The sequence below is a fragment of the Bombus fervidus genome, chromosome 14 (genome assembly GCF_041682495.2).
Source record: "Bombus fervidus isolate BK054 chromosome 14, iyBomFerv1, whole genome shotgun sequence".
Classification (NCBI taxonomy): domain Eukaryota; kingdom Metazoa; phylum Arthropoda; class Insecta; order Hymenoptera; family Apidae; genus Bombus; species Bombus fervidus.
In genome coordinates, this window is record NC_091530.1 from 8,370,458 (window position 1) to 8,386,651 (window position 16,194).

At 35.3% G+C, this 16,194-nt stretch overlaps 1 protein-coding gene across 6 annotated transcripts in view; it reads left to right on the top strand.

Moving 5' to 3' along the window:
• Dh31-r (Diuretic hormone 31 Receptor) overlaps positions 1 to 16,194 on the top strand; it is a 165,914-nt gene that overhangs the window by 25,811 nt on the left and 123,909 nt on the right. For 4 of the 6 annotated variants that reach the window (XM_072016721.1, XM_072016725.1, XM_072016727.1 and 1 more), the window contains exons 1-2: positions 7,239 to 7,259; positions 8,895 to 8,966. In XM_072016721.1, the coding sequence (XP_071872822.1) occupies positions 7,254 to 7,259; positions 8,895 to 8,966 (78 nt within the window). In that variant the 5' untranslated portion in view covers positions 7,239 to 7,253. Of the gene's footprint in view, positions 1 to 7,238; positions 7,260 to 8,894; positions 8,967 to 16,194 lie in introns of those variants that run through there. The other 2 variants (XM_072016723.1, XM_072016722.1) reach the window with 1 other exon arrangement.

Here is a 16,194-nt window from a genome sequence, read left to right on the forward strand (position 1 = left end):
AAAATAAGGTTTTAAACGGTTTCCATTGATTTTCTTAATATTACCTTCTATCAAAATTTCATAGTAAGGTGTTTTAACTTTTTCAATGGTGTAGGGTCCTAACCATTCTATATCTAATTTATGTTCTTTATGATCATTATGTATTAAAACTCTATCACCTTCTTTAAATATGGACTGTGGTTTTATTATTCGTCGTCTTTGATCTCTTTGGTACCTTTGTTTACTCTTAATCAATTGGTCGCGAGCTTTTGAAAGTCTAGAATCCCATTCCCGTTTTCTGAATGCTACTTCGTCCGCGTAACTGCGTTGTGGATTTCGTGAAATTGTCGAGGGTAAATTTGCTTTATGTCCGAATGTTAATTCAAAAGGTGTATAACCGGTCGAGTCGTGTATCATAGTATTGTAAGCCAAGCATATGAAGTTTAAATGTTCGTCCCATTCTTTCTCCGAGTCCTTTTGAACACTTTTTAACATGTCTGCTATTACGGCGTGAGTTCGTTCTAATGATCCATTACTTTGAGGGTGGAAACTAGTAGTTTTAATATGTTTTATTTTGAAAGCTTCTTCGTATTTTTGCATTAAACTACTAATAAAATTTTGTCCTCTATCTGTCAGTATTTTCTTAGGTGCTGAAAATATGTATATATAATGATTTAGCAAAGAATTCCAAATAGTTTCTGTTTGTTGGTTTTTTATAGGAACAAGGATAAGGTATTTCGTGAGTTCGTCATGAATGGAAAGTATAAAGGAATTGCCTTGTTTCGTTTTCTTCAACGGTCCTAATATATCCATTGCTATCTTGTCATTTGGTTCCAACGGTGTGTCGGGTATGCATGGTTCTTCTTTGGGTCGAATCCTAGTCATCTTTGCGGTTTGACAGGTATCACAGGTCTTGATGCGTTCTTGAATTTTTTCCATAAGATTCGGAATTTTGTATCTTTCTCTTATCCTATCATATGTTTTTTGTATTCCAGGATGCCCCATTAAATCGTGGTTCTCTTGCAGAATTTCCTCGATTTGTTCTTCAGTAAATTCCTGAATTGGCTCCCATGCTAGTGTAAATTTTTTATTTTCATCGATGCTGTTGTGGAATAGAATCATTCTCTTGATTTCATTCTTCTCGGTTTCTGTGAAGTCGTAATCTCCAAAACCTATTTTTCTATTCCTTTGAAGGATATTTCCTATCTTGTTGAGCCATGTTCGAGGTTCATAGTCTCCAAGTTGTGTTTTCTTCAGTTGGTAGAAACTTTTGTCGTTAGGACAGATTTTTAAGTACTTTGGTTTCTCGCTAGATCCGATCCATAGTCCATACTCAAATAGAATATCGTATTCGGAGTCAAGTTCTGCGTTAAGTTCTTCGTTCGTAAGTGTAACCGGTTCGTTGGTTGCACAATGTATTCTACTGAGTGCGTCAGCTGCAGTGTTGTCTTTTCCTTTGGTATATTCGATGTCGTATTCGTATTCCTCGAGTTTCAGCCTCCATCGCATAAGTCTCGATGAAGGGTCTTTACAATTTTGAAGCCATTTAAGAGCTTGGTGGTCTGTTCTAATGGTAAATCGTCGTCCAAGTAGATATTGTCGGAGGCGTTTAACTGCCCATACTATTGCTAATAATTCTTTCTCGGTTGTAGAGTAATTACGTTCAGGTGGATTTAAAGTTCGCGATATATAACTGCATGGATGTCCGTCTTGGGATAGAATGGCTCCTATTCCTTCGTTACTCGCGTCAGTGGTTAGTGTGAATGGTTTACTATAATCTGGATATTTTAACACGGGAGAGTCACATAACTTTTGTTTCAGAGTATCAAATGCGTCTTGAGTTTTGTCAGTCCAATGGAATGGCGTGTCTTTCTTAGTGAGTTCGGTAAGTGGTTTTGCTAGTTTTGAAAAGTTGCGGATAAATTTTCTGTAATAACCTGCCAGTCCGAGGAAAGATTTTACTTCTGTTGGGTTTTTGGGTTGTCTAAAGTTTTTTACTGCTTCTATCTTCTTTGGATTTGGTTTTACTCCTTCCGCTGTTACGATATGTCCGAGATATTCTAATTCCGGTTTCAAAAATTCGCACTTATCTGGTTGTATTTTCAATCCTAACTCTCTAAGTCTTTGTAATACGATAGCTAAGTTCTGGTTGTGTTCTTCTATCGATTGACCAAAAATGATAATATCGTCCAAATATACAAAGCAGTGTTTGTTAATAAGTCCACGAAGTGCAGTGTCCATCATTCTTTGAAATGTCGCCGGCGCGTTTTTGAGTCCAAACGGCATTCGGTTATAATGGTAATGTCCTTGTGGCGTGGAAAATGCTGTGTACTTCTTCGATTTTGGATCCATAGGAATTTGGTGGAATCCTGAGGATAGGTCTAAGGCGGAAAAGAATTTTGCGTTTCCTAACTGTGATAGTATGTCGTCTATATCTGGTAGTGGATATGCGTCTTGGTCTGTAAGTTCGTTGAGTTTTCGAAAGTCAATTACAATTCTCCATTTCTGTTTTCCCGAGGCGTCTGGTTTCTTTGGTACAACCCATACTGGAGAGTTATATGGGGAGTCGGAAGGTTCTATAATGTTTTTCTTAAGCATTTCGTCCGTTTGTCGTTTGATTTCTGTTTTGTGGCATTCAGGAGGTCGGTAGGATTTAGTGTTTATGACTTTGTTTTCTTTTAGAGTAATTGTATGTTTCGCAAGTGAAGTGCATGGTAAGAGTTCTGTTTCGAGATTGAAGACGTCCAAATAGTAAAGCAATAATTTTTCAATCGGTTCTCTAAGTGCTTTTTCTATGTGCGAAAGTCTAACTAAATCTCTGAATGTAGAAATTTGATCGTAGGTGTTAGAATTTTCGATAGCGTTAGTGATTTTTAGGTTTGACTCACCACCATTGATAAAGCATACTGAAGTTGGTTTTCCTTCTAGGTACACTGTTTTTGATATGGTTTGCCCAGGTAATATGGTCGTATCCTGTTGTAACAAAATAATATTATTGTCTAGTTTTAACTTATCATTAGAAAGTTCGAATTTGAATTGTTGTAACGCGGGTAAACCTAATATCCCATCTTCTATTAGTGGAAAATCATTATCCACTACATGGAAGTATACCTTTTTGCCAAACAGATTTATAATAACGCGTTCTGAAGTTTTGAATTTAGAATGTCCCATCGCGAATTTCGTTATAGGTGTTGGTTCTGTTCTTGATACCCATTTTCGCTTAAGTAGGTTAATTCCTGCTCCTGTGTCGACAAGAAGTCTCCGTTTTGGTTCTCCAACTGGTCCAAGGAGCACTGTTGGGAGTTCTCCTGTAGTTGCGTTGATTCTAATTCTTTTATTTCCATTTCGATGTTGTTGATTGGAGGTGCTCGTTGTTGTAGGCCCTGGTGTTCGAAAATTTGAACATTGGTTTGACGTGTGTCCAAGGCGTTTACATTTGAAGCATCGTAGTTGGGCTCGTTCTGCTAATGGTGAGCGTTCGATTTGTTGAAACGCAGTTCTTGGTCGCTGTGCGGGGGTATATTCAATCGCTTTGAGAGGTGTGGACGTAGAGTTCGTTATTGGTCGTGGTTTATACTGTGGTCCATTATTGAGACGAGCAGTCTGTTGCTTGCGCGTTCTGTCTTCACGAAAATATCTTTCAATGTCGGCGGCGCGTTTCTCGGCTTCGATAACGTTGTACGGCGGATTGGCAAGTAGAACTTGTCCTATTTCTGTTTTTAATCCTCGAATGAAATCTGTTACCGAATCTTTTAAAATTCTGTCGCTCATGGCACGTCTGGTTATTTCGTCCGGGTATTCATTGGTAATACTATACTGTAATTTGTTAAAAGATTTTCTAAAACGAATAATATAGCTTTGTACGCTTTCGTTAAATCCTTGTCTAACCTCTCGTAATTGGTCTTGGTGTTCCCGAACCGAAGCTTGAGTTGCTACGTTCTGTCGTAATGCTTGGTATAAATGTGCGTATTCTGATATGTGTACGTTACGTATTGCCGTAGCTGCTTTTCCCGAAATTTTCTCTATCTTAATCATTTTTAATAATAAATGTTGTTCAGTACACATTACCCTCATCTCTCTAACTTCCTTAATAAATTCTTCTACTCCTATATCGTCTTCGCCGTTAAGTTGTGGGATGCACTTTAATGCGTCTTTAGCTTTAAGCTCTGGTTGTGTAAAACGTCGAGTAAAAGCTCTGTCGTCGGATAGCTGAGGTGGCATCTGAGGAGGTCCTCGAAGGGGTGATTGGTCTTTAGCAGTGTGGGTTGTTTCGTCTGCGGTCATTAGCGAATTGGCTTCTGATACATCTCCCATACGTATTTTTGTTAAACTCTTTCCTACTAATGCGATCTCTGCTGCGAGTTTTTTGTTCTCTTCGTTTGCTGCGCGTTGAGTTTCGTCAATACGTAGTGTGAGTGTATTGATTTGTTGAGTGAAAGTTTCATTTTGTTTCTGTATTGCATCTAATATAGCCCTAACTGTTGGGTCTATCCCACTACTAGCTGAAGCGGCGTTAACAGTCTCGATTTTATCCTTTCGTGACGTTGCCATTATTATACTGATTGTATTATTTGTGCTTGAATGTCTCTTCTCGTTCTATATTTGGTAAAAGAATGCAGAGTTTCCTCACCTTGATCGTTTAACCCGTAGGAAAGGTTCCGTTGCGGTGTTCCTTTGTCAAAACGTCAAAAGTGTTTCCTCTGTTGGAGTGGTTCGTTGATCCTCAATCTTCAAGGTTGACCGTAGCCCGAAATGCGTAGTTTCGTTTACTTGAAGCTGATGGATCCTGGCAGGATCGCCAAAATGTCACGTAAAATAATATAAAAACACAAAAAATAATAAAAAAACATAAAAAAAAAGACAGAATTTATTTCTTCACACTTGATTTACACTTGACTTCCGAACTCTAGGAGCGACTTTTTAAGACTGAAGCTCTTACAATTCCGCCTTTAAAAACTGATTTGTTTCTTTCTTTGTCATCCCTCAATATCCCCACTATCCACGCGTTTGTTAGCCGTTCTCGAATATTCGGCAAAAGGACTGTTGGGATATTGAAGGTTCATTGAGCACTTCGCCTCGCCGACATACACTGTCGCCGAGTGCGGCCGCATCTTTATTTCTATCATCAGCGGTTCCGAAGCGCGGCCCGGTCTTTGATGTAGATCGAGGTGTAGTTGATGTTACACTAGCGTGCGGATCTGGACTAGCTTACATTGTATTCCATACTTTGTACTTTGCACTTTGTACTTTAATGTTCACAATATATATATATACTTACAATACCTTACAATTTACCCACGCGTTTCTTTGATTCCACATACATCAAATAACCTTAACAATTCATTTTTTAATAATCTCGGAAATCTCAGTTAAACGCGTCCTTTTCAATTACTTTGCTTTACAGCATTAGTTACGAGCCAGTAAAATATAATAGAAAAGCTAATTGACCGAGACCTGGATGTGTAAAAGAGTATAAATGTGAGACCACAATGTGTAAAAATTATATAAAGTAATTTAATATCATTTGTACGCTTGTGTTCTTTTATCTTTCATTGAAATTTTCTACGCCAACTCGTTACATTTTTATTAGACAAAGCTCGAACGCTTTTCTTTATTTAGTATTTTATATTACAAAGGGCGTACGCGATGCGAACGAAATAACAAATTTGTGAGAAATAACTGGAAAATGCAAGCAGTGGAATGCGTTTAATTCGTATCAAATACCGGCTGTTGTCTCGCAGTACTTATGGCTGAAAATGTATCTATGTATCTCGGTGTATGATAGAACAGGCTGCTGTTGTAACAAATAAGGACATTTGAAGTTAACCAAGATCGTTTTAGCATACTTCGCTGTACCCGTATCGATGAAAGGCTTAACGTGGTAAAATTACGTAACATATGGTCGTTTTGAATGTACGTTTAAAAAAGTATTTAATCGTTGGTAATATGTGTTAGTTACGTCATAGTGACGAATGACGCGGACTGGTACTAGAAAGTTGCGGTCGGTGGTTAACTCGTCGGAAGCTGGCAGACATCCAGACGCTTCTACCGATGTTGTTCCTAGGTTAAATCGAAGATCGCGCAGTGTTCGTGGAAACGATGTTGCTTGAAACGTGACTACTAGTCTTTGTGGAGAATATTTGGGATTAAACCGTGTTCGTGATAGTCTTCGATAGATTTGCTTGCTGTCTTGAAAGACGCGGTTGAGCTGGAAAAGAATTGCTTACCCTAGTCCTTCCAGGAATAACACAGCTGAGATCTAGACACTTGTTTGTTTTTCACATAAAATAATCTGCCACAATTTGATTTCGATATAGCATGTAATTTCGTAAAAGTTGAAAACAAAATGAATTACTACGAGCGACAAAGAAAAATATGTACAATTCTTTCAATCGCCTCTGACGATTCTCAAGGTAGTTGACACTCGTTAACGTTTTATTTGGAATATTTTTCAGTGAATTTACGTCGTTGAATTTTGTCTTTGAACGTGACGATCGTAAGGAGATTCCGGAGATTCTCTCGGTATCTTTTTTCTCACAATTCTTTCTAGCACGTGGATTTGTAATTTTATTTATAGTACTATGATGAAAACTATTTTTTTTTAAAGCGTACAAATGTTTCTCGTTTGCATAGTTGGTTTCTGTAAACTGTCTATTACTCTAACATACTTTTTATCTTAATGACTCTATTTATGTCGCTGAATAATTTTGAGTTTACACAGTTGTTGCATATTTTTCCACTGTTTCATCTTTGATAAGTTAATTAAACAGAATACGGCATGATATTTTTTAATTTTAAATAAATAAACCTTCGAATTCTGGTCAAAGTTTCCATCGAGCAATTATTATCATCGTAGTATCGATGAATTTGCATTTTTATCTGTATCAAAACAATTGCCCCGATATTGTAAGCTATTGCGTTAATAGCGTACGAGCACTTCTCACAGTGTGGAAGAAAACGAAACCTTATTCAGATAGTAATTCGTATCTGTTCTATCGACTGTCGTTTCTTTTCTTTTTTCTTTCTTTTATTACTGTTTATTTTCTTGTATCGTTCAAAACATATTGCAGAAAAATTGCAGAGAAACTGGATTTTGGATTATCGAATTTTTCTACTCAATCTTCGATATATATCGATGGAACTCGGGCTCGCGGAAATAGTGACAAAGAATAAAGGTGAAAAACATAATACGAAGAGTGGCAGAGATTGGATTTCTTTTTATAGCTCGAGATGGAATTTAAAGAAATATCGAATATCTGAAGATAAATCGCCAGATGAAGGTAGCGTAACGTAATTCATTTCTGAAAATTCCTTCGACAAATCTTCTTAGCGAACATTTCCTCTCCTCGCGTATTTTATGGATTCGCATCTTAATTTATCGGAACGTCTCTTGTAGCGTCTCGCCTTAAGCAAAATTTGTCATTTTCCACGTTTCTTTAAATTCTGGCAAAGTTCCCAACCCTTTGCTCGAGTACGTACGACATCATACGCGCAATTTCTTTACGGATCGTCTATTGTCCATTATCTGTATTTCTATTAAAGTTTAGCTTTATTCGCAATTTTTTAAATAGAAGATTCTTTCATTCGCTCTCCCCACCCCCGCCAACACCCCCTGCCACCACCCCCCGCCACCACCCCTTCTCCTGGATCCTTTGCTGTCGATATCGAACGAAAGTTTGGAGTTGACTTTTCTTCCGTTTGCGTAAGATTTTCGAGCTTATCGATGTTAATAGAACGTAATGACGATATTAATAATCGAAGTGTAAACAATTTGCTATCGAGCAAGCTCTCGGAAGTGTAAAAAGCATCAGCAGATTTATCGAGGAAATTCCCTGTAATTTACTATCCGTTTGCGCGAGATATCCGAGTTTAATTACGTTGATAGAACGTAACGACGATAATTGAAGTGTAAACAGTTTAAAGTTAAACAGAATCATGTAAACATTTCATATTCATTAAATTTATGGAGGAAGTCGAGGGAGAGACGCTGGGGAGGGATTGCCTCTTTCTTAATCTCTTTCAGTAGATTCGTCGTTGCTTGTATTCGTGGCAATTTTTGGTTCGTTCAGACTATGCATAACTGAATATATATAGATGTGTTCCATAAATATTAAGTATGTGGAATTTGCAATTATAATAAAAATAAAGAAGATGGTTGATTTATTTAGTTTTACTTTCGACCTATAGACATTTTGGTTTTTATGGTCAGTATAGTAATCACCTTTCTTTAGTACCGTGTTATTTATTCATTTATTTATAATATATATTTATACATGTTTCTTCAATGATAGTAAACACAGCTGATTACTATAGAACGAAATAATTTTTAATACATTGGATTGTTCGAAAAGTACGTAACATCTTTGTCAGTTAATACATTCCATATGTTTCGTGTTTGATGAGACTAGAAGAGGATTCGTAAATTTTCATAAACTTTTGCAAAATACCTCTTTTTTCTTTGGCAGCTGCTGAGTACCGTTGAATGTTAAACGCACAAACCAGAGAAAAAAATCGGCATTGGTGCCAGTTTCCAAGAAAAACGTTATATTTTGATGAAAAGCGGATAAAGAACGTTGGGCTACAGAATAATAGCCCAACTATTATTTATCTTGGCTTTTACGAAATCTTTTTATAACGAGAAAGTGAGTACTTTGAAAGCTTGCAAAAATTCCTTCAACGTATCAAATAGCGAAAGAAACAAGTTTTTCGAAAAAGCGGTCATGAAGCTACGTAATAAGCAATAAAAATTTCCGAGAAAAATGATGCACGTATTACTTGATAAAGCGCGAGCTCTGTAAAGATACGTTAGTTTGAAATATTTCCTAAATTCGTTTGTGAACCTTCTCGACGATACAACGTACAAATAATTTCCAATTTTTCGTTTCAATATGTATTTTCATCTCTGTTTGTTACAGAGACCGCCACAATTCGAAGACGTTACGTGTTCTGCTTCATTAAAAATGGTTAATATGGATATGCAAACTGAGGTGAGTAGACTTTTTGACGAAATCCTTACATCTATTATCGTCGTGCTCCCAGAAGATTACTACGTTGTAACATAGAGTCGTCCTGTATACATGCATTACGTAGTCATATAAACACACACACACAGATAGAAAAGTAAATATGAGAACAAGATAAATTTACGTTATGATCGAATAGTATGAAATTCGTATGTATTTCAAAAGAAATTGAAATGAATGGTATATGAGAAAATATTAGGTTGTAATATGATTTTTGTTTCGTTTTCTCAATTTATATAATAAATGTAGATACAGGACGAATCTATGTTATTATATTATACATTACAACGCAACAATTTGCTATTCGATCAAATTTGAGTCACTCGATTGTTGTTAACACTTTGACTGCTACGCCGAAATCACATGTTTCGCTCAGGACGCTACGGGAGTATTTTTATTATTTATAGCATATAATGGCAAAATAATAATAAATTGATGATGTAAGACAACATTCTTCCTCAATGGACCGTTTATCTTATTGGTGGTCACGGGTGACCACCGTGGCGCCTTGGTAACAGTTGATAACGACATATTATAACAAGACTTCGTTTATTTCGACAAACCATTCGCATTCGTTATTTCGTAGTAAGCAAAAGGTGCAGAATATATCGTTGAAACGTGTAGAAGATATTAGTAAACGGTATTTGCTCATTCTATATATAATAATAAGGTATGTGCACACTTCTAACTTCAATTATATGATTATAAAGCAGCATTTATGATTATTTTCTAAGTTGTGTTTATAATAATATTTGTAGATTATCCCTCAAAGATATGGATGCAAACACAGTGCACCATTAGATGCAAGATTTGTTTTCATTTTTTTTTATCGATGTTCTAATAAAAATGTTTAATCGTTCAATGGAGCACTTTTTATTTCAAAGTATCTTCTATTTATCGGTTACATTCAAAATGCCCTAACTGTCAATTTTCATACAATTTTTACAATTGTAAGAAGTTCAAGCGCTCCGGTCATCGATGACCACCGTGGCAGTCAAAGTGTTAAGCATCGTTAAGTATTATAAGAAATTCAAAATAGTAATTATAATAATAGTATAGAGACAACGTAGGAGCAGAATGTGCTCACCGCGATCATTAACTAATTAGACCGTGAATTGCCAGTGGCTGTTAAATCAATGCAAAATCTATCAATCACGCTATAAGAATTTGAGCGTAGTTGTTTTTCAATTTGAAAGAGGAATAATGATATCATTGCGTAGATGATATTTAAGGCGAAACATTAACGCAGCACGATAAAAGAGTCGGAGGATAGTAATTTTGATTTTAGTATATATTTTTCATTTGTTATGTGTATTTTTAATATTACACCCACGTACATTTTTAATATCACTGTAAAGTATACTTTTAATTCTTCGGTCGAAATAATATTGAGTTTATAAGAATAATTTTACGTAAACTTTGGATGCACTCGTATTAGAATTTGGAGTAGAAGTAGAAGTATCATGGTGCAGATGTTTGATATATTTCGTTATTCTTTTAAGAGAAATATTTGTTGCAAGATTAGCGATCGAAATATAAAGAAGAACGGCAGGAAAATAAAATAAAGATAAACTGAACGAAGGATAGACTAGAAAAATAAATTGCAGAAATTACATCGTTAATGGTAACGTGACTTTGACTATTCGAGTTTGTATTATTCTAGCCTGGTTAATCTTTTTGAAAGTTGAAAAATTGATTTACGTAAGTATAAAAAGACGCAATTCTCTTTATACAAAGCACAGAAACGGTTCGTGGTTATTTTTTGAATAATCTGTGTGAGAAATGAATCTGTTCGAAATAGAAAACACCGGTGTCTTTTGTTAAGACTTGTCATTCTCTTAATATATTCCAGTCTCTTTCCATTTATAAATTTCAAGGTAAACTCAGATTTGAAAGTGACTAATATTTTTTCGAAATAGAAAGCGAAAATTTAACAAAACGCCTTCTAATATTAGGTGATCGATTTACACATATTTCACGTTTCTTCGGAATCCTTCTATTAGTTCGTATAAAAGCGATTTATTACGAACGTTCCGAGAGATATAAATATGTTTCATTTATTTTCAAAATGCTCGCAAACATTTTAATTCGATGCGATTCTTCGATGAAAACGATTTAATGAAAATGCACTTGTTCGCAATGGAAAAAAGAAAAATAGCACTTTTCAGATACTGACGGAAATCGATAAAACAATGCGAAATTGATTTTTAAATAATAATATTCTTGGTTAACAGGATCGCGAAGCGAAATAAGTGTATAATAATATAACAATATGATAAAAATATAATACAATAAATAATTGTATAATAAATACAATTTTCAAAGAGTTGAGCTTTAAAATATATTAAATACTGTATTCAGAAGAACATTGTATTCAGTGTACATTCGCATGAAATTCAAATAGGTCACTATAAATCTGTTTGGCGATCGTGAACGTCGTGATATTTCTTGATTTATGATGTCACTGAACGTGTGTGAAATTCAGTCGCCTAAAACTATAAAAGTTTGAGAATAATGACGCAAATAAATATTTCAGTGGAATTGTAAAAACTTTGCACGTTTATTTTATTCGGTAAAAAATCATTGAGACAACTTATCATTGAGTAAATAAATCAGAATAGTTGTTATATTATCTGATAATAAACTATGCATTATAGGAATAAAAGATATTAGAATTTTCCAAATGGCAATGAATCTTCTCAATATAAAAATGAATACAAGTTTTATAATTTTATAGTTTGATATATCTATGTATCTAAATGCACCGAAAAAAGTGAAACTTTTCGCGTTTGAATCAACAACATGACGAAGTATCGCGAAATAAAACGTTAACGAATAACCACGTCCTTGTTCACGATCCCTAGCCACGAGTTTAAGTAAATATGAATATCAGTTTTTATTATCAGTTCCGGCGTATTTGCATCTTACATGCGTTTCTTTTATTCTTTTTCGTTTACGTTCCATAAAACGGCACTTAAGAATATTACGTCCACTTTGGTCACGCTAACATAATCTTACGAACGTTTAACGATCGTGTTTTCTTACAAAATTAAATATCTCATCGAGGACATATCGTGCGTGAAAGTTGGAAAAATAAATTCCTTCGTTTAATTCTTTAATTCTTCGTTTAACTCGTTAACAAGATGTAGGCAATGTCGCCACGGTTATTCAGAATTCGTGCTTAATAAACGAAATGACGGATTTAATTAGCAACGCGGATCTTTTCTAGCAAACAATTTCCCTAAAAGTGGAATCTCTCTCGTTCGAGAAATCCGATGCCGTCTCAGTCGAACGACGAACGATACTGCTGAACGTCGATGCATTTAATGAGATTTACCGATCCTCTGTGTGTTCCATTAATTACGACATCGACGAAGTATGGTCAGCTCACTTAGCAGTCTGCGAACGTTGTCAGAAATGTCGCTATCAGAGAGAATATTCGAACGTGATTCTTCATTAAACCAGAAACACTCTGATGGATAGTGATACGTGCACAACCGCAGCGTGTTACGAGGCAAGCGCGATCATCGTGCTCTTGAAAAATTCATGGAAATGTTTAAAAAATCTACTCCTATTATTTCGTACATGAAAGATTGCATCGAAATACAATCTGTTTTTGCAGTTACAAAATCCAAAATGCAGTTCCAAATGTTATCTCGTATTAGTTTAATATTACTTTAATAAACGAGAAAATAGTAGTAACAGATATTGCATTTTTAACGTTTCACATCTTATCCCAAAAATTCACTCCTTCCGTTACTTTGTAATAGAAAGCTAAAAACCTAAACCAAATATTCAGCCACTGTCCATGTTTTAATATCTGTTGAAATATAATTCTCATATTCATGCACATAGAACTACCCCAAAAATCTCCATCAGAGTTTAACGCCAGTACACCTGGGCTCCAATTTGCACCTACTGTCGTTCCGAAAGCATTTCTCTAGCTTATTAATTAAAGCTCGCATTGCTGGCTCTCGTTTGCACGATTGCAAGCTGAAATTACCTTATCACGAATGCGATAATTTCGAAGAATTACCGGACGACGAATGACACTAATTATCCAAAATGCTCCTCTGTAACATATATTTCATACGCCTTGGTCGATTTCGAGATACGTTTATTATCGCGAGAAGCGTATAAAAGATTTTATTTCGGCCGCTATAAAGTGGCCAAAGAAATAGACTGGTCGATAAAAATATACTGATAGAGTTTTACCGGTGTATTCATAAGCATTTATTCCGCACATGGCTTCGTGATGATTCTCGATGATTGACTGCTATTACGCTATTTCTGGCAACGGTGCTTCGCGTTTTAACTTTAATTGATTCTCGTTCATGGTTGCCAAGATACGGTCCTTAAAGTCTTCTCCTTCGATAGTCGAAGCTCCGACGACGAGGAATCGCTCAGATAAGGTTGGCGAATTTTCACACGGAATCACTATACCGAGGACGAATGCAAGAAAAGATGGAAGGAAAGCAACAGGAGGAAGCATGCAACAGATGGAATTAAAATTAGATCTTTGGCAATTCTTCGCTTATATTGACGTTTAATAAAAATATTGCAGATGAAATAAATAGAAGCTTTGAGGAGATCGAAGTCTCAAAAGAAGACGCAGGAGCATCGTGGTTGTAGAATTCAGTAGGAGTTATTTTCGAGTCGTAGAATCTGTTTACGACCATCGTAGAACCATAAAACGCTCTTCGAAATAACAAAATCCCGTGAAAGGTTGTATTTCATGAACTGGAAACGTAAAGGCTGTCTCGCGTCGCATCGAAGGCATAAAACGAGACACGTGCCATATTATCAATGAACGATCTGGATGATGGTTTTTGAATTTGTAAAACACAGTTCCAGCTATTTCAGACTTTATTAGTTGTTATTATTGGCTTGGAATTCGTCTTGGATCGTACGTTCAATTCGTTGCACACGAGGAAGTGACATCGGATTTTACAATGTCCGCAAAGTAATATAGCAGAATTGTACATTCAGTGAATTCTGAAGTACGTACGAAATTAGGTACAGAGAGGACAATGGAGCCGCGGAAATCTACGCGCCATGATTTTTGAATAATAAGTTCTTCTACAAGCAGAGACTCGATTGGAACTGTGGAGTCTCCTACTTTATAACTTTTGGATTATAAAATTCATCGAAGGAGACGGCGGAATCATAAAATTTATATATTCTTATTTTTCTCTTTCTCCTTTCGTTCTTCCACAATTTCGAATCTTTCATATTCTTCGGTTTCTGCATCGCATTCGTGATCGATGGAACCGTGCAATTTTCGTAATCCATGATTTTTGGACTACGATATTGCGCGTCGCTCGTCTAGCAAACCGGAATTGTAACAAATAAATGCGTAAACCGATACAATTAGCGCGAAATCATTGCGAACGAAAGCAACTACGAATTTTCAAATAAATTGTTACAAATGTATCGAATTGCATAATATGTTAGACGAGGTACCAGATCGGAAGATTTGCGTCGTAGTCATTGCAATTATATGCACAATATGTTCCATGACTTGATCCCAAGCAAGGCAGCCTGTGACAGCATTACGTAACAGCGCCGATGAATTTATGGTCGTGATGAGTTGCTCTATAAATTATTCATTTGCTACGCGACAACAGCATTTGAAAAGGGATATGTGTACGTATCGTAGAATGCTCTTCGATTACGGAGCGAATACAAATGAAACAAGTGTAACCAAACAATTTCAGATCCAACGAAGTTTCTAAGAAGTATACGTGAAACTTTCGCAACAAAGAGAATTAAATGAAATTAAAACAACTACGAAATTATATATTAGGTCGTCCGAAAAGTTTCTTTCGTTTTATAAGGAAATAATAAACGCGCAATGTTTTTTCTTTTATATTAATTTATCGAATTATGCACGAACATAATAATAGAAAAATGGATCATACCTGATTCAATAAAATAATATAAAATAGAAATTGTTGTTCATCTATTATCAGCTTATGAAACGAAAGAAACTTTTGGTGGATTAACGTGATAATACAGAATTAAAATATTAGATCGCAAGATAAGTGCTGCTTATTTTATTACAAAATGAAGATTTGTAATTAAAGTAGGAATTGTATAAATTTGTTCCAGTGATTTAGCCACTTGCTTGGAAATCGTATTGACGTCGAGAACTTTAGGCGTACGGAAACAGTTTGCCGATCTATTAATAAAGTGCATTATATCGGACGTTGCATACGGAAGTAATGTTTTAGTTTTTGTCTCAAAGAAAAACAGAAGCGCAACGAGCTCGATAAAGATTCCGAGAACGTAAATATTACCGTGTGTTACATAGCTCTTATTTCATGGAAATTGTACAAAGAGGTTCGTTTGCAAAAAGATAGTTGCGGTTTAGGTATTTTTCTAAAAAAAAAAAAAAAATAATAATAACAATATTTGATATTAAAGAGAATTTTTTTAGCCATTGTCGGTATATTGGATATCATTTCATTTCAAAATACGCATCTTTTTAACTATTTCTTTTATTTTATATTCTGAATAGTTCATCAGTCTGAGAATTTTCACGCACGAATCCTGTTCAATCTCGTTAATCGATTTCCGTGAAATAATTTCTTGGATCGACGAGTTACACGCATCTGCGACACGAATTTGTCCGGTAATTGCGTTTCTTCTTACCTATAAAAATCGATTTCGAGAGAATACACACTTGCAAGCAGCTGTTTCACTCGTTTCGCTATTTTAATAAAGTTTCTTCAAAAATTGGTGTTACGTAGTTTCGTTGGACGACGCTCGCTTTGTACGTTTCATGTTTTATATACTTTACTCTATAAATAGGTTGCGGATATTTATGCGTTTGCCAGTAAAGTTCAGAGAAATTGAAAATACGGACAGTGCACTCGATGCGCAAAAATATACAAAATATTCGAAATGTAATATTCTCTGTAATATTTAACGAACGAAACAAATTTCTAGATTCCTTCTTTTTTTTAATTATATCCAAAAAAAGAGAAAAAAAAAGGAAGTTAGTAAAATGAAAGAAAAAAGAATTTCCATAAGTATTCGCAGTCTAGTTATAATATTTGATGGACGAAAAATCTTTTCTTAGGTTCAATCTCTTTAGCTGTGTCGATAAAAATATGTATTCGCATAAATATCCGCTCTCTATTTATTACTTTCACCATTGCCGCTTTATTTTTCTTCGTTTCTCTTTCGG